Genomic DNA, 23,760 nt, shown 5'->3' with positions numbered 1-23,760 from the left:
CCGTTTCCTAGTAACCACAGTCTCTCTGATGAAAGATTGTTCCCACTTGTTATTTATAACTTATTTCCCAATTGGGAGGGTGAGTGATTGGTTTATATTTAGTTACAAGAGCCAGGGAAATCCTGATCTACCATCTTAGGATAGACACAAACCTTATAGCCACAGCTGCCAGGAGATGGGAGAAAGCAAAGAAAGCTGCAGTGTACAGTGTTGTCCCTGTTACCAACAACAAGGGTCACATATAGCAATTACTGACTGCCTGACACAAATAACAGATGGTGTGAGGGGAGACGGGAGGAAAGGGATGCATTCCTATTTATGCTCTACGGAAGCAGTCATTATGAAAAACCTCTCTGCACCTTGGTCATTACTGGGAGCATCTGTTAATTTTGCCTGCCTTTTGACTTTGTTAGCATTACTTTGCTTCTGGCTCCTAGAATTATTATTCATTTCTGAGAATGAATTCTGCTGTCTCTGAAGGGGCTTTCTTGATTCCATTGAAAATTAGATGATCTAAAGTCCAGGAAGAGAGCACAAAGCATTAGAAACCATGAACAGCCTATAAAAAGAAAAGAGTTCATGGGTCTGAGTCAAGAGATTCCAAGTGGAGTTGGGTAGAATTGACAAATTAAGCCAAAATCAGAGAAGGTATGCACTGAAGGGGTCATCTGGAGATTAGCTAGTGCTGTCCAACCCCTTATTTTACTTCTACAGGCTCAGAGAGGGTGAGTGACTTTCATAAGATCACACAGCAACTTAAGTGCATTCATATCTCTTTATTTGCTGCCCTGTGACCTTTTTGTTGCCTGAGCAGCTGCTAAAACAAGGCAGAAAATATCTCAGAGCAGGCAGATGTGAAGCGCCAACATGATGAATAGATGCAGAGCCTTCACTTCCTTCCATGCACAAATGTAAAGAGACAATTATGTGTCGTTGCAAAATATACAGGAAAGTAGTCAAAAAGCAACATTTGTTAAAAGAGTGAGGAAGATAAGCCTTAAAACAATAACCCATCCCCATTTGTGTGGTGCTTTTTAGTTAACAGAGACCTTGCAACCCCGAGTTGTTTTGTAACAATTCTAAGAGGTTGACAGTGCAGGAAATGTCCCTATTTTAAAGAGAAACTGCTAAAAGTCATAAACACCTGCTGTGTTCCACTGTTCTGAATGCTTCTTAGGTATTAATAAATCCTCATAGTGATCCAATGATGTGGTTAAAATTATTATCCCCATTTTTCAAGGGTAGAAACTAAAGTGCAGAAAGGTGAAACGATTGGTCCAAGATCACTGCCCGTATCTAGATATGGTGGACACACTCTAGGTTGACCCCCCAACAAGTCACGGTTCTGTGTAAAAATCTCCCCTTGAGTGTTGGCAGGACTTGTGACTTGCTTCTTATCAACAGAATTTGGGATAAAGAAGGATATTACACAATGATAAGGGGTCAATTCTCCAAGAACACATAGTAATTCTTAAAATGTATGTGCCTAACAACAGAGCATGAAACTTCATGAGGCAAAAACTGATAGAACTGCAAGGGGAAAATAGATGAATCCACTATCATAGTGCGAGACTTCAACACCCTCTCCCAGAAATGGGCAGATCCAGCAGGTGGAAAATCAGTTAGGACATAGTTCAATTCAACAATGCCATCAATCAACTGGATATAATTGACATATAGAATATTTCATCCAACTAATAATATATATTCTTCTCAAGATCACACGGAACATTCACCAAGATAGACGACATTCTGGGCAATAAAACACACCTAACATACCATAAGATGTTAGGTTGGTGCCCACATCCTGGGCCATGAAACACATCTACCTGGTTCACTAGTTGAACTCTTAGAGTTGTTACAAAACCTAACAAATTTAAAAGAATAGAAATTATGCAATGTTTATTCTTAGACCACAATGGAATTAAACTAGGAATCGATAATAGAAAGATAACAGGGAAATCCCCAAATATGTGGAGATTAAACAACACACTTCTAAATAGCACATGGGTCAAAGAAGAAATATCAAGATAAAAGTTAAAATATTTTAAACTAAAAGAAAATAAACCACAACTTATCAAAATTTGTGGAATGCAGCAAAAGCAGTGCTTAGAGGGAAATTTATAGCATTGAATGCATATATTAGTGAAGAAGATCTAAAATCAATCATCTAAATTTCCACCTTAGGAAACTAGAAAAAGAAGAGTAAATTCAATCCAAAGTAAGGCAAAGAAAATAAATAATAAAAATTAGACCAGATATCAGTAAAATTAAGAACAGGAAATCAATAGAGAAAATCTATGGAACCAAGAGCTAGTTCTTTGAAAAGATCAATAAGCTCAATAAAGCTCTAGCTGGGCTAAGAAAAGAAGAGAGAACAAGACTAATATCAGAAATTAAAGAGGGGGAGAGACCTTCAAGATGGCAGAGGAGTAACATGTGGAGATCACCTTCCTCCCCACAAATACATCAGAAATACATCTACATGTGGAACAACTCCTACAGAACACCTACTGAACAGTGGCAGAAGACCTCAGACTTCCCAAGAGACAAAAAACTCCCCACATACCTGGGTAGGGCAAAAGAAAAAAGAAAAGACAGAGACAAAAGATTAGGGATGGGACCTGCACCAGTGGGAGGGAGCTGTGAAGGAGGAAAGGTTTCCACACACTAGGAAACCCCTCTGCAGGCAGAGACTGTGGGGGGAGGAGGGGGAAAACTTCGGAACTGTGGAGGAGAGCGCAGCAACAGGGATACAGAGGGCAAAATGGAGATTCCTGCACAGAAGATAGGTGCCTCCCAGCACTCACCAGCCCGAGGCTAGTCTGCTCACACACCAGGGCAGGCGGGGGCTGGGAGCTGAGGCTCGGGCTTCGGAGGTCAGATCCCAGGGAGAGGACTGGGGTTGGTTGCGTGGACACAGCCTGAAGGGGGCTAGTGCACCACAGCTAGCTGGGAGGGAGTCCAGGAAAGAGTCGAACTGCCTAAGAGGCAAGAGACCATTGTTTCGGGGTGCGCGAGGAGAGGGGATTCAGAGTACCGCCTAAATGAACTCAAGAGACAGGTGTGAGCTGCGGCTATCAGCGCAGATCCCAGAGATGGGCATGAGATGCTCAGGCTGCTGCTGCATCCACCAAGAAACCTGTGTGCAAGAACAGGTCACTATCCACACCTCCCCTCCTGGGAGCCTGTGCAGCCCGCCACTGCCAGGGTCCCAAGATCCAGGGACAACGTCCCCAGGAGAACACATGGTGCACCTCAAGCTGTTGCAATGTCACGCCGGCCTCTTCTGCCACAGTCTCGCCCCGCATTCCATACCCCTCCCTCAGCCCAGCCTGAGTGAGCCAGAGCCCCCAAATCAGTTGCTCCTTTAAACCTGTCCTGTCTGGGCAAGGAACAGATGCCCTCAGGTGACCTACATGCAGAGGTGGGGCCAAATCCAAAGCTGAACCCCAGGAGCTGTGCAAACAAAGAAGAGAAAGAGAAATTTCTCCATGCAGCCTCAGGAGCAGCAGATTAAATCTCCACAATCAACTTGATGTACCCTGCATCTGTGGAACACCTGAATAGACAACGAATCATCCCAAAATTGAGGCGGTGGACTTTGGGAGGAACGATATATATATTTCCTCCCTTTTTCTCTTTTTGTTAGTGTGTATGTGTACGCTTCTTTGTGTGATTTTGTCTGTTTAGCTTTGCTTTTAACATTTGTCCTAGGGATCTGTCTGTCCGTTTTTTTGTTGGTTTTGTTTTGTTTTGTTTTTGTATACTTTTTTTTTTTTGTGGTACGCGGGCCTCTCACTGTTGTGGCCTCTCCCATTGTGGAGCACAGGCTCCGGACGCGCAGGCTCAGTGGCCATGGCTCACTGGCCCAGCTGCTCCGCGCCATGTGGGATCTTCCCGGACCAGGGCACGAACCTGTGTCCCCTGCATCGTCAGGCGGACTCTCAACCACTGTGCCACCAGGGAAGTCCCTGTTTTTGTATACTTTTTAGCACTTGTTACCATTGGTGGATTTGTTTTTTGGTTTGGTTACTATCTTCTTTCTTTCTTTCTTTTTTTATTACTTTTTAATTTTTTAATATTTTTTAACAACTTTATTTTATTTATTTTCTTTCCTGTGGCTGACAGGGTCTTGCTGCTCTGGTCGGGTGTCAGGCCTGTGCCTCTGGGTTGAGGGAGAACCGAGTTCAGGACATTGGACCACCAGAGACCTCCCAGCTTCCACATAAAATCAAACGGCAAAAGCTCTCCCAGAGATCTCCATGTCAATGCTAACACCCAGCTCCACTCAACGACCAGCAAGCTACAGTGATGGATACCCTATGCCAAACAACTAGCAAGACAGGAACACAACCCCACCCATTAGTAGAGAGGCTGCCTAAAATAATAATAATGTAACAGATGCCCCAAAACTCACCACCGGATGCGGTCCTGCCCACCAGAAAGACAAGATCCAGCCTCATCCACCTGAACACATGCACCAGTCCCCTCCACCAGGAAGCCTACACAACCCACTGAACCAAATTTAGTTACTGGGGGCAGACACCAAAAACAAATGGGAACTACAAACCTGCAGCCTGTGAAAAGGAGACCCCAAACACAGTAAGTTAAGCAAAGTGAGAAGACAGAGAAACACACAGCAGATGAGGAAGTTAGGTTAAAACCCACCAGACTAAAAAAGTGAAGAGGAAATAGGCAGTCTACCTGAAAAAGAATTCAGAGTAATGATAGTAAAGATGATCCAAAATCTTGGAAACAGAATGGAGAAAATACAAGAAACGTTTAACAAGGACCTAGAAGAAATAAAGAGCAAACAAACAGTGATGAACAACACAATAAATGAAATTAAAAATTCTCTAGAAGGAATCAATAGCAAAATAACTGAGGCAGAAGAACGAATAAGTGACCTGAAGATGAAATAGTGGAAATAACTACCACAGAGCAGAACAAAGAAAAAAGAATGAAAAGAATTGAGGACAATCTCAGACATCTCTGGGACAACATTAAACACACCAACATTCGAATTATAGGGTTTCCCAGAAGAAGAAGAGAAAAAGAAAGGGACTGAGAAAATATTTGAAGAGATTATAGTTGAAAATTTCCCTAATATGGGAAAGGAAATAGTCAGTCAAGTCCAGGAAGCAGAGAGACTCCCATACAGGATAAATCCAAGGAGAAACACACCAAGACACATATTAATCAAACTATCAAAAATTAAATACAAAGAAAAAAACATTAAAAGCAGCAAGGGAAAAGCAACAAATAACATACAAGGAAATTCCCATAAGGTTAACAGCTGATCTTTCAGCAGAAACTCTGCAAGCCAGAAGGGAGTGGCAGGACATATTTAAAGTGATGAAAGAGAAAAACCTACAACAAAGATTACTCTACCCAGCAAGGATCTCATTCAGATTCGACAGAGAAATTAAAAGCTTTACAGACGAGCAAAAGCTAAGAGAATTCAGCACCACAAAACCAGTTTTACAACAAATGCTAAAGGAACTTCTCTAGGCAGGAAACACAAGACAAGGAAAAGACCTACAATAACAAACTCCAAACAATTAAGAAAATGGTAATAGGAACATACATATTGAACATTACCTTAACTGTAAATGGATTAAATGCTCCTACCAAAAGGCATAGACTGGCAAAATGGATACAAAAACAAGATCTGTATATATGCTGTCTACAAGAGACCCACTTCAGACCTAAGGGCACACATAGACTGAAAGTGAGGGGATGGAAAAAGATATTCCATGCAAATGGAAATCAAAAGAAAGCTGGAGTAGCAATTTTCATATCAGACAAAATAGACTTTAAAACAAAGACTATTAGAAGAGACAAGGAAGGACACTACATAATGATCAAGGGATCAATCCAAGAAGAAGATATAACAATTGTAAATATTCATGCACCCAACATAGGAACACCTTAATACATAAGGCAAATACTAACAGCCATAAAAGGGGAAATAGACAGTAACACAATAACAGTAGGGGACTTTAACACCCCACTTTCACCAAAAGACAGATCAACCAAAATGAAAATAAATAAGGAAACACAAGCTTTAAATGATACATTAAACAAGATGGACTTAATTGATATTTATAGGACAACCATCCAAAAACAACAGAATACACTTTCTTCTCAAGTGCTCATGGAACTTTCTCCAGGATAGATCATATCTTGGGTCACAAATCAAGCCTCAGTAAATTTAAGAAAATTGAAATCATATCAAGTATCTTTTCCAACCACAACGCTATCAGACTAGATATCAATTACAGGAAAAAATCTGTAAAAAATACAAACACATGGAAGCTAAACAATACACTACTAAATAACCAAGGGATCACTGAAGAAATCAAAGAGGAAATCATCATATACCTAGAAATGAATGACAATGAAAACACAAAGACAAAAAAGTTCTGGGATGCAGCAAAAGCAGTTCTAAGAGGGAAGTATATAGTAATACAATCCTACCTCAAGAAACAAGAAACATCTCAAATAAGCAACCTAACCTTACACCTAAAGCAATTAGAGAAAGAAGAACAAAACCCCCCCAAAGTTAGCAGAAGGAAAAAAATCATAAAGATCAGATCAGAAATAAATGAAAAAGAAATGAAGGAAACAATAGCAAAGATAAATAAAACTAAAAGCTGATTCTTTGAGAAGATAAACAAAATTGAAAACCATTAGCCAGACACATCAAGAAAAAAAGGGAGAAGACACAAATCAATAGAATTAGTAATGAAGAAGTAACAACTGACACTGCAGAAATACAAAGGATCATGAGAGATTACTACAAGCAAGTATATGCCAATAGAATGGACAATCTGGAAGAAATGGACAAATTCTTAGAAAAGCACAACCTTCCGAGACTGAACCAGGAAGAAATAAAATATAAACAGACCATTCACAAGCACTGAAATTGAGACTGTGATAAAAAATCTTCCAACAAACAAAAGCCCAGGACCAGATGGCTTCACAGGCGAATTCTATCAAACATTTAGAGAAGAGCTAACACCTATCCTTCTCAAACTCTTCCAAAATATAGCAGAGGGAGGAACACTCCCAAACTCATTTTATGAGGCCACCATCACTCTGATACCAAAACCAGACAACGATGTCACAAAGAAAGAAAACTACAGGCCAATATCACTGATGAACATAGATGCAAAATTTCTCAACAAAATACAAGCAAACAGAATCCTACAGCACATTAAAAGGATCATACACCATGATCAAGTGGGGTTTATTCCAGGAATGCAAGGATTCTTCAATATATGCAAATCAATCAATGTGATAAACCATATTAACAAATTGAAGGAGAAGAACCATATGATCTTCTCAATAGATGCAGAAAAAGCTTTTGACAAAATTCAACACCAATTTATGATAAAAACCCTCCAGAAAGTAGGCCAGAGGGACTTACTTCAACATAATAGAGGCTATATATGACAAACCCAGAGCCAACATCGTTCTCAGTGGTGAAAAATTGAAACCATTTCCTCTAAGATCAGGAAAAAGACAAGGTTATCCACTCTCACCACTATTATTCAAGATAGTTTTGGAAGTTTTAGCCACAGCAATCAGAGAAGAAAAAGAAATAAAAGGAATCCAAATTGGAAAAAGAGAAGTAAAGCTGTCGCTGTTTGCAGATGACATGATATTATACTAGAGAATCCTAAAGATGGTACCAGAAAACTACTAGAGCTAATCAATGAATTTGGTAAAGTAGCAGGATACAAAATTAATGCACAGAAATCTCTGGCATTCCTATACACTAATGATGAAAAATCTGAAAGAGAAATTAAGGAAACAATCCCATTTACCATTGCAACAAAAAGAATAGAATACCTAGGAAAAAACCTACCTAAGGAGACAAAAGACCTGTGTGCAGAAAACTATAAGACACTGATGAAAGAAATTAAAGATGATACAAGCAGATGGAGAGATATACCACGTTCTTGGATTGGAAGAATCAACATTGTGAAAATGACTATACTACCCAAAGCAATCTACAGATTCAATGCAATCCCTATCAAACTACCAACAGCATTTTTCACAGAACTAGAACAAATTTTCACAATTTTTATGGAAACACAGAAGACCCCGAATAGCCAACACAATCTTGAGAAAGAAAAATGGAGCTGGAAGAATCAGGCTCCCAGGTCTCAGACTATACTACGAAGCTACAGTAATCAAGACAGTATGGTACTGGCACAAAAACAGAAATATAGATGAATGGAACAGGTAGAAAGCCCAGAGATAAACCCACACACATATGGTCACCTTATTTTTGATAAAGGAGGCAAGAATATACAATGGAGAAAAGAGAGCCTCTTTAATAAGTGGTTCTGGGAAAACTGGACAGCTATATGTAAAAGAATGAAATTAGAACACTCCCTAACACCATCCACAAAGATAAACTCAAAATGGATTAAAGACCTCAAAGTAAGGCCAGACACTATAAAATACTTAGAGGAAAACATAGGCAGAACACTCTATGACATAAATCACAGCAAGATCCTTTTTGACCCACCTCCTAGAGAAATAGAAATAAAAACAAAAATAAACAAATGGAACGTAATGAAACTTAAAAGATTTTGCACAGCAAAGGAAAACATAAACAAGACGAAAAGACAACCCTCAGAATGGGAGAAATTATTTGCAAATGAAGCAACTGACAAAGGATTAATCTCCAAAATTTACAAGTGGCTCATGCAGCTCAATATTAAAAAAACAAACAGCCCAATCCAAAAATGGGCAGAAGACTTAAATAGACATTTCTCCAAAGAAGATATACAGATTGCCAACAAACACATGAAAGGATGCTCAACATCACTAATCATCAGAGAAATGCAAATCAAAACTACAATGAGGTATCACCTCACACCAGTCAGAATTGCCATCATCAAAAAATCTACAAATAATAAATGCTGGAGAGGGTGTGGAGAAAAGGGAACCCTCTTGCACTGTTGGTGGGAATGTAAATTGATACAGCCACTATGGAGAACAGTATGGAGGTTCCTTAGAAAAGCAAACATAGAACTACCATATGACCCAGGAATCCCACTGCTGGGCATATACCCTGAGAAAACCATAATTCAAAAAGAGTCATGTACCACAATGTTCATTGCAGCTCTATTTACAATAGCCAGGACATGGAAGCAACCTGAGTGTCCATCAACAGATGAATGGATAAAGAAGATGTGCCACATATATATATAATGGAATATTACTCAGCCATAAAAAGAAAAGAAATTGAGTTATTTGTAGTAAGGTGGTTGGACCTAGAGTCTGTCATACAGAGTGAAGTAAGTCAGAAGGAGAAAAACAAATACCGTATGCTAACACATATATATGGAATCTAAAGAATAAATAAATAAATAAATAGGTTCTGAAGAACCTAGGTGCAGGACAGGAATAAAGACGCTGATGTAGAGAATGGACTTGAGGACATGAGTGGGGGGGAGCGTAAGCTGGGACAAAGTGATAGAGTGGCATGGACATATATACACTACCAAATGTGAAATAGATAGCTAGTGGGAAGCAGCTGCATAGCTCAGGGAGATCAGCTTTGTGTTTTGTGACCACCTAGAGGGGTGGGAAAGAGATGGTGGGAGGGAGACACAAGAGGGAGGAGGTATGGGGATATATGTATATGTATAGCTGATTCACTGTCTTATGAAGCAGAAACTAACACACCATTGTAAAGCAATTATACTCCAATAAAGATGTTAAAAAAAAAAGAAGTGAGTAGATAATATATAATAGCTAAGGGCTTTTAAAATTCTGCTTGGTTACTTTTTACATATGATGATATAAGCCATATATAATAATTAACATAAATCAAAATAAAAAAATGAAATTAAAGAGGGGACATCACTACAGATCTCATGGACATTAAAAGGATAATAAAGGAATACTATAAACAACTCTATGATCACAAATTTGGTAACTTAAATAAAATTGACCAATTCCTTGAAAGACACAACTCACACAAGAAAGAGACCATCTGAAAAAGCCAACAGACTATGGCAAAGATGGTGGGATATCACTCCCATGATTACGTTACCTCATATGGCAAAGGTTAAGGAATTTTGCAGATGTAATTAAGGTCCCTAATCAGTTTGACTTCCAATTAATCAAAAGGGAGACGTTTCTGGGTGGACCTGGCCTAATCAAGTTAGTCCTTTATAAGAGACCTTAGGCTTTTCCCAAGATCAGAGACTTGAAGCAGCAGAGCCTCCCTTTTTCCTGCTGGTCTTGAAGAAATAAGTTCTATAGTCACAAGGAAATGAGTTCTGCCAACAACTATGTGAGCTTAGAAGAGGACTCTGAGTCTAGATGAGAGCTCAAGGCCTGGCAAACACCTTAATTGCAGCCTTGTGAGACCTTGAGCAGAGGATGCTAGACCATGTCTGGACTCCTGAGTGGGGGAAACTGTGACATAGTATATAGGTACTGTTTTAAACTGCTAAGTTTGTGGTAATTTCTTGTGCAGCAATAGATAACTAATATAGCAGAGGAGCAAAGATTTCCACCCAATCTGACTCCAGGATATGTGCTTTAAATCCTGGTTCTCAGATTCTTTCTGACAGCAGATGAGAGATTTTTTTTTCCCCAAACCAACAAATTCGCTATTTCTCCAACACCACCTAGGTGTTCTACAATTGAAATTCCAACAGTTTGACAGGAACTGGGGACAAAGACCAAATATGTATATCCCATTACACCACACTGGTCTTTAAGACCTTTTGGAGGAGGACTGTGGCCCATACCAGTGACTAAGTGACCAACCAATGACCTCATGGCCACTGACTGAGGGACAAATGCCCCAGTCTTCATACTTTAGGACTTTTTGACTTCTAGCTCTATCCCGAGCCTGGGCTATCACCCCTAGAACGTGTAAAGGCAGGTAAAAGTAAAACTTTTAAAGGAGAATTTTTAATATATAAGAGGCAAGAGAACATTGGCTAAAGGTTAGTAGTTTTCGCATAGGTCATATTCATTATGATTCTGTGAGGTAAGTCAAAGGAGATATGGAAAGTGAAGCTCAGAGAAACTAAATAACTTCTCCAAGGTTACGGTCATGGGAGAGGCCCTGGGATTTGACCCTGGACCTGACACCCTCTTTCTCTTCCTTACAACACCACCAAAGAACAAAAGGGGAATATATCAACTATCTTCTAGTTTCCAGTGGATTGGCAGAATTCTTTAAGGAAGGACTACAATCAGGAAATTTCCATCTCCACAGAAAGAACTAAAGAAAATGAATGATAATTAAACCATAAAGGATTTAACTTAATCCTAAGGAAGAGCTTTCCAGGGGTAAGGTTAATTAAACACTAACAAGATTTTATTTCAGAAAAAAAATCGAAAGGCTCTAAAATTCTGCCTCCAGATTTCTGTTTATAAAGTCTCATGTAAAAACAGCAAGAAGAAAGGTTGGGGATAATTTTTCAAGCCGGTCAAAATGCTTGCAAGCCCAAGGTCTTCAAATTTGACCCTAAGGATGAACTGAGTAAATCCTGTAATGATCAGTCATAGTTTTCTGGGAACCTATAGCAAATGTTAATAACATTAAATGTTTACATGTTAATTTCCAAGTTTGAAATAAAAACTAGCTTTTCTCATGAAATCATTGGTATTATTTTTCAAAATTATCAAGAAAGAAAGCACATGGATTCAGGCACAGGTTTCTGCACTTACATAGTGTATTTCCTTTATAGGTGAAGGATTTCAGACCCTGCACCATCCCCCTGGCCCTCTGCAGGGCTGCAAAACTTCCCTTCTCCCCCATGGCCCCTGCTTTGTACTCTTTCCTTTTGCTGCTGCAGATCCATTGCTGCATGAGACCCTGTATTCAGCCCCAATCCTCTGATGTATCATGGGCAGTCTTGGGACAGGAGATTTAGGTGACCTCATGTGCCATGGGGTGGGGGCAAAGGTATTAGAAAGTGACAGGGATAACCCCAAATTCTACATATTTGTGTACACCTTTCCTGCCCTATCTCTCCAGATCTGGCCTGAGATGCCCCCATCCCATCCTTTCTTTCTACCCTACTTCTTACACCCAGCTCCTACTCTAAGTCTTTTGACGAAATGCCCGAGAGAGGGGTGGCTTCCTCTGGATGTAGCTGAGTCTTAACTCCTGGTGTGGTCCAGAGGCCAGCCCTTTCCATTTATAGAACTCTTATCAACATCTAACTGAAAAGAAAAAGAAAGGAAGGGTAGTAAAGACAGCACTTTCTTGATTGAAAAGAATGGGACCATGAATTCCAACTTAGAAATAAAAGGAGCAAAGGGGTTGGGCAAGGAATGCTCCAATAACAAAATTTGGCAGTAGCAAAACTCTTTCAGATAACCATATCGTTTGGTTCAGGCATTCTACTTTTAAGGATTAAACAATGGAAAGATAAATAAGATCTACATAAGTAGAGTGATATACCATTTTCATCTATTAGAAGTCTCAACATGGTAAAGATATGGAACTATCCCCATTTCATAGATGAATAAACTGGGCACAGATAGGTTAAATAACTTGCCCAAGGCCACACAGCTAGCAAGTGGTGAAACCATGATTCAAAACTAAGCAGCTGGGGCCCAGAGACCATGCCCTTTACCACTCTGCTTTCCTACCCGCCCCCTGTGCTCCCACAGCCCCGAGCCACTGTTCTCACAGCATTTTCCCCTCCCTGTGTGCCTGTTTCCTCTGCTAGAAAGAGCAAGAACCGTATCTTACTCAACTTGGCATCTCCAAGTGCCTGACACACAGGAAGTACTCAAAATATTTTTATTGAACCCAACAAAATGGTACATTAGTAAGTTGTCTAGTCAATGGGGCTTATGCTTCTACCTTTATAGAATCCTCTGTAAACCAGGACACAGACATAGTTCCAAATATACAGACTTAATAATGATTCTTAAGAAAAATAGTTTTCTCAGCTACTCCTCTTTCTTGGTTTAGGGTTGTTAAATTATTTAAATGGTAGATCCAGAATTAATTTTTTAATATGACTTTCTAAATTGGAAATTCCAAGACATTTCTCACCTTTATATTATTTGAGAGCAAGGATCAAGTATTTTCATTGGTATTCTATAGCGGGGGTTAGGGGGTGCCCAATAAATATTAAATACTGATGCCCCCATTAAAACTATAAAATTATAAAGAGGAAAGCAGAGGAAAGCTTTTTTTAAAGGAGGATGTATGGTTAGAGGAGGGAGATAAGAAAGGATATCTTTATGCCTCTTATGTTTACAATAAAAGTTCTGAACCTGGTGGAAGTTGATGAGACCTGTGAATATGAAATGGTTAAACAATCACTAAAAGTTAGTTTAAGAAACTGGAAGTAGAGCGTTCCCAAGCAAAACTGCGGACAGTTAAATCTGCCTCTGGTTGTTGTGGTGACTTGCTGTGTTTCAAGATATAACCGGTCCCCTCAGCCCTGACTACTCTAGTCATCATAAATCCACATAGCCTCTTTGCTTTGACCTCTTAGTATTACCAGAATTTTACAAAACACATGATCAGATATGTCATAGAGAAAGTGACCTCCGGCTGAAGAGGTCCAATTTAGGTCAGAAAAGACAGGAACCCTTTTCTGGTAATCATTATTTGTTTTGATAAAACCATTGTATTTCTCAGAGTTCTCCAGAGAAACAGAACCAATAGGACATGTGGATCTCTCTCTCTCTCTCTCTCTCTCTCTCTCTCTCTCTCTCTATATATATATATATATATATATATATATTTCCTTAAACTAATTGGCCACATGATTGTGGGGACTGGCAAGTCTGAAATATGCACGGCAGGCTGGCAGGCTGGGGGCCCAGGGAAGAGTTGATGTTGCAGGCTCAGGTCTAAAGGCAGTTTAGAGGCCAAATTCCTTCTTTCTCTGCGGACCTTGGTCTTTTCTCTTAAGGCCTTCAACTGATTGGATAAGACTCACCCACATTACAAAGGATAATCTGCTTTACTCAAAATCACTAATTTAAATTTTTTTGAATTTTATTTATTTTTTATACAGCAGGTTCTTTTTAGTTATCCATTTTATACACATTAGTGTATATATGTCAATCCCAATCTTCAATTCATCACACCACCACACCATCTCCCACCCCCGCTTCCTCCCCTTGGTGTCCATACATTTGTTCTCTATATCTATGTCTCTATTTCTGCCCTGCAAACCGGTTCATCTGTACCATTTTCCTAGGTTCCACATTTATGTGTTAATATACGATATTTGTTTTTCTCTTTCTGACTTACTTCACTCTGTATGACAGTCTCTTGATCCATCCATGTCTCTACAAATGACCCAATTTCATTCCTTTTTATGGCTGAGCAATATTCCATTGTATATTCTTTATCCATTCATCTGTCACACCTGTCAGAATGGCCGTCATCAAAAAAATCTACAAACAATAAATGCTGGAGAGGGTGTGGAGAAAAGGGAACCCTCTTGCACTGCTGGTGGGAATGTAAATTGGTACAGCCACTCTGGAGAACAGTATGGAGGTTCCTTAAAAAACCAAAAATAGAACTACCATACGACCCAGCAATCCCACTACTGGGCATATACCCAGAGAAACCATAATTCTACCATTTAAATGTTAATCATATCTAAAAAATATCTTTACAGCAACATCTGGACTGGTATTTGACCAAAAACTCGGTACCATAGTCTAGCAAGTTGACACATAAAATTAACCAACACAACCATCAATATTCTTTTTTGTTAATGCCAGTTATTACAGCTACAATTCATTCAGCCAATAGGAAGAGACATACCTTTAAATTTCTCCCCAAAACAAATCAAACCAGTCCCTCTTCAAATTGTGTAATATTTCTGTGGACTAAAATCTATCCTTTGGCCAGATTCTTCCTTGGTCTACGTATTACCCAATAGTAGTTGCTATCATTTTTCAATATCAGCATGATGGCTTTTATCCTCTTTGACTACGTATTTCCAAGGAGGTACCACAGAATAAGGTGCTATCACATTCCACCAGCATGGTATCTCTCATCGATTAAATTATCCCAGTTGCTCTGATACAGGTAAGTAATTGCAGTCCCTTTGTTTATAAATCTGTGTCTTGGATTAAACATTCATGGCGTCCATACAGTGAAGAAAAACACAGAAGTATTCTACCTCTAATGAAAGTTTAATCATTATCTGATAGCGGGGGCTTACAAAACGCCCAAAGCTGCAACTGGGTGGCGTGATCTCCTTGCTGGTCAAAAAGCAGGGGCTGCACACACTTCACCTGGGCATCTATGCCAGCCGTCTCGCTTCACTGCCAGCTCTCTCTCTCCCACCTGAACAACTTCCTTCTTCTAATTCCTTACATTATCTAAACAGCCATGGAGCCCTCGGACGGGGAACAGAGCTCCCAAGAGCTGGATTTAGAGGAGATAACTAGGAAGATTTCATTTCTGGACAAGTGGAGGGAAATCTTTAGTTATCACCGGTAAGATGTTCTCATTTTCTCATTTCTCGAGAACCAGAGGGATTTTAGGTGTTTAAGTAATCAGCTTTTATGCTTGCCACGTGAGAAGTGTCCGTTACAGATTTACATTTTAAATGCTTCAGGTATGACTGTTTGCAGAAAGAGCCATCCCTAGCAAGGTTGAAGTTGAAGAGGTTTGAGGGTATAAGGGTTGAACATAGTGAGTAATTTTCTTGATGTTTTCTCTTTCATGTATAGGTTGGGAACCAATAATACAACTTCTCAGGTAATTATTTTTCTCAGAGCCAGTGTGTTTTCCTCTAGCTGCTTCTTCAAAACAATCACATTAACAGCATAATCTGCATTTATTCTGTGCACATAATGTCACTCAGGCACCCAGCATTTAACGTGTGAAAACACAAAACTAGAAACCTTGTTGAAGATCTTTTCTTGCGCCTTCTTTTTTCATAAAAACCTCTTCCTACTTTTTCTTTTTAATTGGGGTATAGTTGCTTTACAATGTTGTGTTAGTTTCTGCCGTACAATGAAGTGAATCAGCTATATGTATACATATGTCCCCTCCCTCTTGGACCTCCCTCCCGCCCCACCCCATCCCACCCATCTAGGTCACCACAGAGCACCGAGCTGATCTCCTCTTCATCATTAAAAGCACCATGTGGTTATTATTTTAGAAAAAAAAAATATGAGAATCTAGAGTTCCTACACTTGTGAAATAACACTAGATTCTGACACCCAAGTGCTTCAGTGATCCTGAAGAAAAGTAGTTCTGAAAATAGTTATTGTCTTGTTTCAGCTTCTGAAAAATTGTTTTCCTTACCATCTTCAAATAAGGAAAAGATGACTGAATTCAGGTGTTAACATGTATTTTAAAATCTGTTATACAGTATAAGATGAAAGATGTTTTTCTCTCATATCACCTGAAAAGGTTAGAAGGTAATGGACTTTGTGTTTCAGATATTAATTCAATCACTGAACAAACACAGCATAAAATATTAAGGTGATTTTCTTGGCACTAATATATGACACAATCAAACAACTGAATTATTAATATTTTAACTATTACCACTAAAGCACCTTGCTCCAAGTAACCTGTGATCAAAAGCCTTATTATATGTGCTGAAACTCTCTGACCCGGTCTGTTAGAATTGGGGAGATAATACTTCTGTTTTAGTCCTGAAAGTATTAAATGGAGGTAGCTATCATTTGGGGGAACAGAATAGTCAAAAGATAAAACAATCTTTACAAGGAAAAAAAATAAATGTCAAGTTATGCTTTACACAAGGTGGGGGAAACCCCCTGCCAAAAATGTAAAGATTTTCCATGTGATTTGCGAAATGCATCTTATCCCACCAGTAGTCTGTGACTTGGATGCTGTGTTTCTGAGATAAGAAAGCATCTTAGCCTCTAGGAATCCAGAAAAACTAGGAAGGCAGTTTCCTTCATGTTTCAGCTACCAACTGGGCAAATTTGTTTCATGAAATTAGGATAGAAGTAAATTGGAAGAAGAATCAATGCTAACTTATATTTAAATGCCGTAAGAATCAGTTAAGAAAAGTAAAAATAGATGTTTTTCTTAAAGGTAGGGGGTGGATTTTTTTAAGGAAGAAAATTATTATATTCACTTGCTAGGCAACAGGAATCTGAGAGAATTAAAAGGAGGTAACCTGACTTTGTTTACTGGCCAGTTAACAACGTAATGAGAAATACCTCATATAGACTGGAAAGATTCACTCATTGTTTATAAAATGTTGCCTTCTCAAAACAAGAGACAGTGACATTTACATTCTTCTATAAACATAATTTCAAGTCAAGGTCTTGATAGCGTTAATTATGTTTCCATAGTTACACTTAACCTCTCCGAGTCACATAAAACTTAGGAGAAACCCTTTTGACACAGACACTGGGATTTTTCTGCCTCTTTTATTGCTATTTATGAAAATTTTCAGACAGCTTTAAAAGGGAGACAACATTTTCTGAACACTGATATTTCAGAGAGAAAGAGAGAAAAGAGAGGAAAAAAGGTCATCACCAGCTCTGTTTGCTTGGTTTTTTAGTGGTGGCACTTTACACAGAATCGTGAAGGCAACCATATATCTGCCGGTGAAACTGAAGATGGAACAGGAATACCTCAGCCAAAAGGACACGGACATTGGCCATCGAGTAGCCTTTGTTCTATTCCCAAACCCTCTATCATCTCTTCAAAATCGGGCGGCCTTCCTATCTCCCTAGCAGTGGCCACGGTAAGTATAGCTTGTCAATTAAACATGAAATGAAACGTAATCTTCCCCAAACAACAAGGCAGGGGAATCTTATCTGCTGTCATGTGAGAGTATTATGGAAGATAAGACTACAGACGGTGGTTACTGGTAAAAGGCGAATATAATTAAAATGACTTATTTATGGTATTTTTCAAGGACACCGGTGACGTTACAGGTTTTCCTCCCAAACTCTCAGTCTCTCTTTATTTACTCCCTCAGTGTGACAGTCAAGTGTGAAGCCATGAGGGAGTTAAATTCAAATAATTTACATATAAGGTAGGACAGGACAGCCGGTGAGGACTGCAAAGGTGGAAGACGAGGTAGATGTGGGAGACAGGACCCCTGTCCTGTGTGGGCAGGAAGGAGGGAGATGGGGACACATGTCCAGGCCCAGTCTTGGGGCAAAGAGATGATCTCAAGAAAGAAACGTTCCCTGGGGCTACCAACAAATAAGCAGATTTGAAAAGAACCCGATGTTCAAGAATCCAAGTGGACCTGGAAGCTACTGTTCCCAGGGACTGTTTGTTCCATTCAAAACTTGACCAGGGCTGGGGAGAGGGGCTGAGGCAGAGACCCAGACACACCTCACTGCATGGGCTGGGGGCAATGCCTTGGCGAATGGCCAAAGGACCAGCTGTCATGGTCAAAGAGGCATGATCGGGAATTGGGGAAGTAAAGCCAGGGGTCGAGGCAGGGAAAAAGCACCAGAGAGGGTGAGAGATCCCGCCAACAGGATTGTCCTGTAATATGGCCCTTTCAATCATAGTGAAAATCAGGGCTTTTAGGGACAGTTTTCCCACATTCACCCCATTTCCTCAGCCTCCAGACCACATTCTAGATACTTAGGCAGAAACCTCTCCTTGGGGCCCTAAGGACAAAAGTCGGAAGAAGCACTTCCTTTCTGAGGACACGCGGCCCTGCACCTGGGCACGCTTGCAGAACCCACCTGGGACCAGCCTGGTCTTCTGGGTAAAGACCAGCAAGGCCTACGGTCAGACCTGCCATGGACATAAAGCTCTGTAGTCTGTGCCCTGCAGGCAGGGTCCCTGATGAGAGGCAGGAGTGGGGGCCAGACCCCCTCTGGGGAAACCTCACAGTCTCCCCCTGCTTGTCGAGCCCAGAGGCCAGGCTGGCCCCGACTGCAGTATTTCTAACCCTCAGTGTAGCTGTTCCTGAGGCTCCCCAGGTGGAACATCATCGTACACAGGGACTACAGCCCCCGTGTTCTTTTTCATCACGTACATCCGCACAGGCTTCACAGAGCAACTCTCTCCACTGCTGAGGCTGCGGCACAAACGTGCTGGGAGGCCCACGTGCTCTTTCTTATCTTCACAGATCTTTCTGCCTCAATCCACCTTCCCTCTTGTGCTCCAGTGCCAGATGTCACAGGAAGACAGGCCAGCAGGGCTCTCTTGAGATGCTGCACGTTGCTCGTTGGCCTCACAGTTCCTGGATGGTGCCTTAACTTGTGTCTTAGGTGTCTAGTTCATCACTCTCCTTTTGAGGAATGAAGACAGGTGCCGTGTAATCCTATTAGCATCTCCAGGCTCAGTGGTTATTCTGCCTACACTGTGCTGTAGAAACAGTAGTTAGAGCAACTACAGTGCCCCTCAATATCCTCGGGAGATTGGTTTCAGGACCCCCCAGAGGAAACCAAAATCCTCTGATGCTCGAGTCCCTTATAGAAAATGGCCTAATACAATTGCCCCCCCCCATATCCGCAGATACAGAGGGCCGAGTGTATCCACATTTTACTGTAAAAGGTTTTTAATGAACACTTTAATAAAAAAGTATTATTGGCTACTAATGAATTTCTATGAAGAATGTCATTTTAAAATTTACACATATCAGGAAATAGGCTACCTTTTGTACGGAAAATAGAGAAAACTGATTCTACACTGATACCATATTTGCCTGTATATGCACACAGAAATTCCAGAAGACTTCCTAAAATGTGACAGTAGGCGGAGGGAGAGGGGCAAGGGCCCTGGGTCGGGGGGAGTCTTCTCAGCATAGCTTTTTGTACTCTCTGGATTTTGAACCATGTGAATGGACAATCTATTTCTAAAAACACCGTCATGCCTTTTAAAAACAGGGGGAAAAAAAGGCATTCACAGGTGTTTCCAAAGTCTTCTAGTTCCTCTCTCTATTGTGGAGGCAGGAGAGTCTGGGTCTGAATTCTCCCACTTGCCTACAAACACAGACATGATGCAATTGGAGACCTCCTCAGTGACTTTTCCAAGGTAATTCTCTCCCTTTGGAAAAGGCTGGGAGACGAAAGAATCAGACCTGATGGAGGGTTCAGGAAGTCCCAGAAGCAAAGAGAATTGATTTTTCTTCAAAAAAAAAAAAAAAAACAAATTTGGACGTATTCCCATTATGAGGACCAGATGATAAGGTATCCTTTAAATAACAGTAGCATTAATTAAACACACCCTGGGATTTCAAGATGATGAGCCTTGCGGTTCTGAATACTCGTGTCCAGGGAGGCAGTTTGGAAGCTTGACCAATTCTAATCGACATTTTGGCCGTGCAGCCGCCTGGCAAATTATTAGAGCGATCGGATCCTAGCACTCACATGAGAGTGTTTTTCGTTGTCATTCTGCTGTTCTCATTTCCCGCCTCCATTTGGAATTGCGATTCATAGGATTTCCTGACACTGGCACACACTTTTTGCTGGGAATCTGCTGAGAAAGTAGGGAGTGGGCAAAACAGCCAATGCCCCTTTGCTTTCCCCAGCTCTCCTGTTTCTCGCCTTTTGTTGCCCTATTTCCAGTACCACAGGGTTCTTCCTTCCCCCAGGCGCACGTCTTATAGTGTATGTGGTGTAATGAACGGCGGGCAAGGCTGCTGGCCCAGGTGGCATCATCGGAGAAGGTGAGAGTCCTCCTCTGGGCTCTTCCACAGCAACACCCCCTCCCCCGCTGTGCTTCCCACCAGCAGAAGTTTTTCATCCTCCTTCACAGTCAGGCCCTTCTGCAGGACCCAGCCTGGAATACATTCCTATTGCCTCTTTTATCAGCAGCCAATAAACAAACCCCTAGTGTATTTGCAATATCACCCAGCAGGATCATATTAAAACTGTAATACTGGGAGATCAAAATATTCTGGGGGAGAACCAGAAAAATGAAGCTCTAATCGAGGGTAACAGGCAATGGGCTGGCTTTAGGGGAGCAGGAAGCACAGCCTGGTAACCCCAACATAGGTCTGGCTGATAGATGGTCCTCAGTAGATGTTTCATTCATTCATTCATTGCCTCTTGGGTGATCCCCAAGAGAGGCATCGCTGTACAGGGTAGTGGGTGTCATTTGTGTGCCCCTTCAGAAGCATACTCTACCCCTGTCTGCCCTGCTTTCTGCACTGCAGACTGAGCTGTACTCACCCCATCAGTAGGGCTCCCTCCTCTGACTTCCTGTTGAGTTTGACCAATGGGAGCCCTGGAGGGAGCCTGGAGGGACGGAAGGGAATGAAGTCAGGTGTGCAAAGCTGGCTGAATCCCTCTCCTCAGAAGGCAGTCCTCTCCCAGGACTCTCTCATCCCTTCCACCCCTCCAGGTGTCAGGGACATAAAAACTTCTCACTCTTGCTAACCCTGGGGCCCTGCATTAGCCACTCTTGCTGCCCCACATGCAGCCCACATCTTTGTAAATGGTCCCTGAATTAAAGTTTCCTCAAGTTAATTATCCTGACTCGAGTGCCATCTGTTTCCTGCTGGGACCCTGACTGGTACCAGTTGAAAGGCTTGCATTTGATTCCTGGCACTACCATTTACTATCTACGTGACCCTGGGCATACCACTTCACTGCTCTGGGCCCCAAGTCCTTTAACTGTAAAATGAGAGCCGAATCCGATTTTTAAAAATTCAACAACTACTTCTTGCGAGCCTGCTAGGTACCAGGTACTGCACCAGATGCTGAGAAATTGATGGTGAACGCAACCAGGTAAAGAGACTACCACTCTATTTGATGGGCTAGTTTAGAAATGTCTTCTTAGGACGCAGTAATTCTAACCTCTCTGATTCCATGATGGTCCAGTAATTTCTAAAGCAGGAAAAGATTTAGGGAAGGAGCTTCAAAGCAAATTATTCTACTTCAAATTGTGGGCAGGGAGCATGTGGGAGAGGACTGGACGGGGACAGGTGGTCACAAGAGGTCCCTCTAAGACCAGGGACAATGGACAAGGCAGTCAGGGTAAGGAAATGAAATCTGTTGGGAAGAATGATCCAGGACGTGTGTGTGTGTATGTGTGTGTGTGAGAGAGAGAGAGAGCGAGAGAGAGACAGACAGAGAGACAGAGAGACAGAAAAACAGAGAGAGAGAGAGAATGATCACCATCGTTATCATCACCACAGCAATCAGGGAAGAGAGGTATTCCTGGAAAACTAACAAAGTGAAGAGAGAAAAACCGTGCCTGATTGTGTTAAGTAATAACAATCATTATAGTCATTTATTAGGACCATTTGCCATTTGTGTCTAGTTACCAGGCAGCACAACAACATACATGTATCACTGACTATGTGTCAGGTTAATCTTGTTATAAATTATACCGATATGAAAGTCAGTGTTGGGAGGAGGGATAAATTGGGAGATTGGGATTGACATATACACACTACTATATATAAAATAGATAACTAATAAGGACCTACTGAACAGCACAGGGAACTCTACTCGGTACTCTGTAATGGCCTATATGGGAAAAGAATCTTAAAAAGAGTGGGTATATGTATACGTATAACTGATTCACTTTTGCCGTACAGCAGAAACTAACACAACATTCTAAATCAACTATACTCCAATAAAAATTTAAAAAAAAAAAGAAAAGAGGGCTTCCCTGGTGGCGCAGTGGTTGAGAGTCCGCCTGCCGATGCAGGGGACACGGGGTCGTGTCCTGGTCCGGGAGGATCCCACGTGCCGCGGAGCGGCTGGGCCCGTGAGCCATGGCCGCTGAGCCTGCGCGTCCGGAGCCTGTGCTCCGCAACGGGAGAGGCCACAACAGTGAGAGGCCCGCATACAGCAAAAAAATTAAATTAAATTAAATTAATAAAATTTAAAAAAGAAAAGAAAAGAAAGTCAGTGTTACATAAGTAAGGTGAGTCATCTCTGTTGCCACCCTGGACACTGGGGGCTCCCTGAGAAGCCTGCAGCCCCCCTGTTCTAGGCCTTCCCGAGGTGAAGCTGGACAGTGGCTCTCCCTAAGTTGGAGGGGGCAGCTGGCAACAGAAATGGGAGTTTGATCTGGCTTACTGAGCTTTTTAAATTGAATTTGAATTCTCAGCTTTCTCAGCCACAATTGTCTTAGGCTGTCACATTATCCATGGCTTCTCCTCCCTTACCCCTGCCAGTGTCTGGGCTTTTTCCATCTGGGCTGGGACTTTCTTCCATGCAACATGAGAGGTTCCAGTGTAGACAGGCTGTGTTTTCACAAAGGTAATAACAGCACTTATGGTTCCCACAGTCCTTTCCATACTTCTCCTCTTGCAGTGGTAGCTTTCAATTTCAGTGATGGGGACAGAGCAGGGGTTATCCCCGTTTCAGGATAAGCAAAGAAAGCCTTAGAGAGGTTTGACAATCTGTCCCCGTTCATGTGGTCGGCATGTCCAAGCAGAGCTGGGGCTTCTCAACCCTGGAGTCAGGAGTGAGCAGTTTTCTTCTGTGCAGTCTTGATGTCAGGGAGACACTTTCTGTCCATATTCAGGGCTCTGCTGGGGATGTCCTGGGTTGGTGGCCCTCTTTGGTTGTGGTGCACACCGAGTCTGTGTCTCCCAAGAGCAGCCTTCTCCTCCCTCTCCTTTATGGCCACCGGACAGATAATTTTCCTTCAGGTGCAATTCTAGGCTCTTGCTTATTCTGAAATGCACCTGTCTCTATTTCTCTGTAGAGGCAATCTTTTCTTTTGAGGGTGGGTGCAGAGGTGGCCAGGAAATAAACTCCAGCCGTGGAACCAGACCCTGGTTTGAGATGGGGAAGACCATTCCAGATGCTTGCTTCTCCTGCATCTGTCCTTCTTGGAAACCATTAGAGCCTACG

The 23,760-nt window shown here is 41.5% G+C and overlaps 1 protein-coding gene across 1 annotated transcript in view; it reads left to right on the top strand.

The window, feature by feature from the left end:
- The first annotated feature begins 15,370 nt into the window (after nt 1-15,370).
- The window catches only part of MINDY4B (MINDY family member 4B), a 41,335-nt gene continuing 32,945 nt past the window's right edge, over nt 15,371-23,760 (top strand). The window contains exons 1-3 of the mRNA XM_060010175.1: nt 15,371-15,477; nt 15,715-15,742; nt 17,550-17,717. Coding sequence (XP_059866158.1) covers nt 15,371-15,477; nt 15,715-15,742; nt 17,550-17,717 — 303 coding nt within the window. The remainder of the gene's footprint in view (nt 15,478-15,714; nt 15,743-17,549; nt 17,718-23,760) is intronic.

This window comes from Delphinus delphis, chromosome 4 (assembly GCF_949987515.2).
Source record: "Delphinus delphis chromosome 4, mDelDel1.2, whole genome shotgun sequence".
In the NCBI taxonomy this organism is placed as follows: domain Eukaryota; kingdom Metazoa; phylum Chordata; class Mammalia; order Artiodactyla; family Delphinidae; genus Delphinus; species Delphinus delphis.
This window is presented reverse-complemented; position numbering and strand designations above follow the sequence as displayed.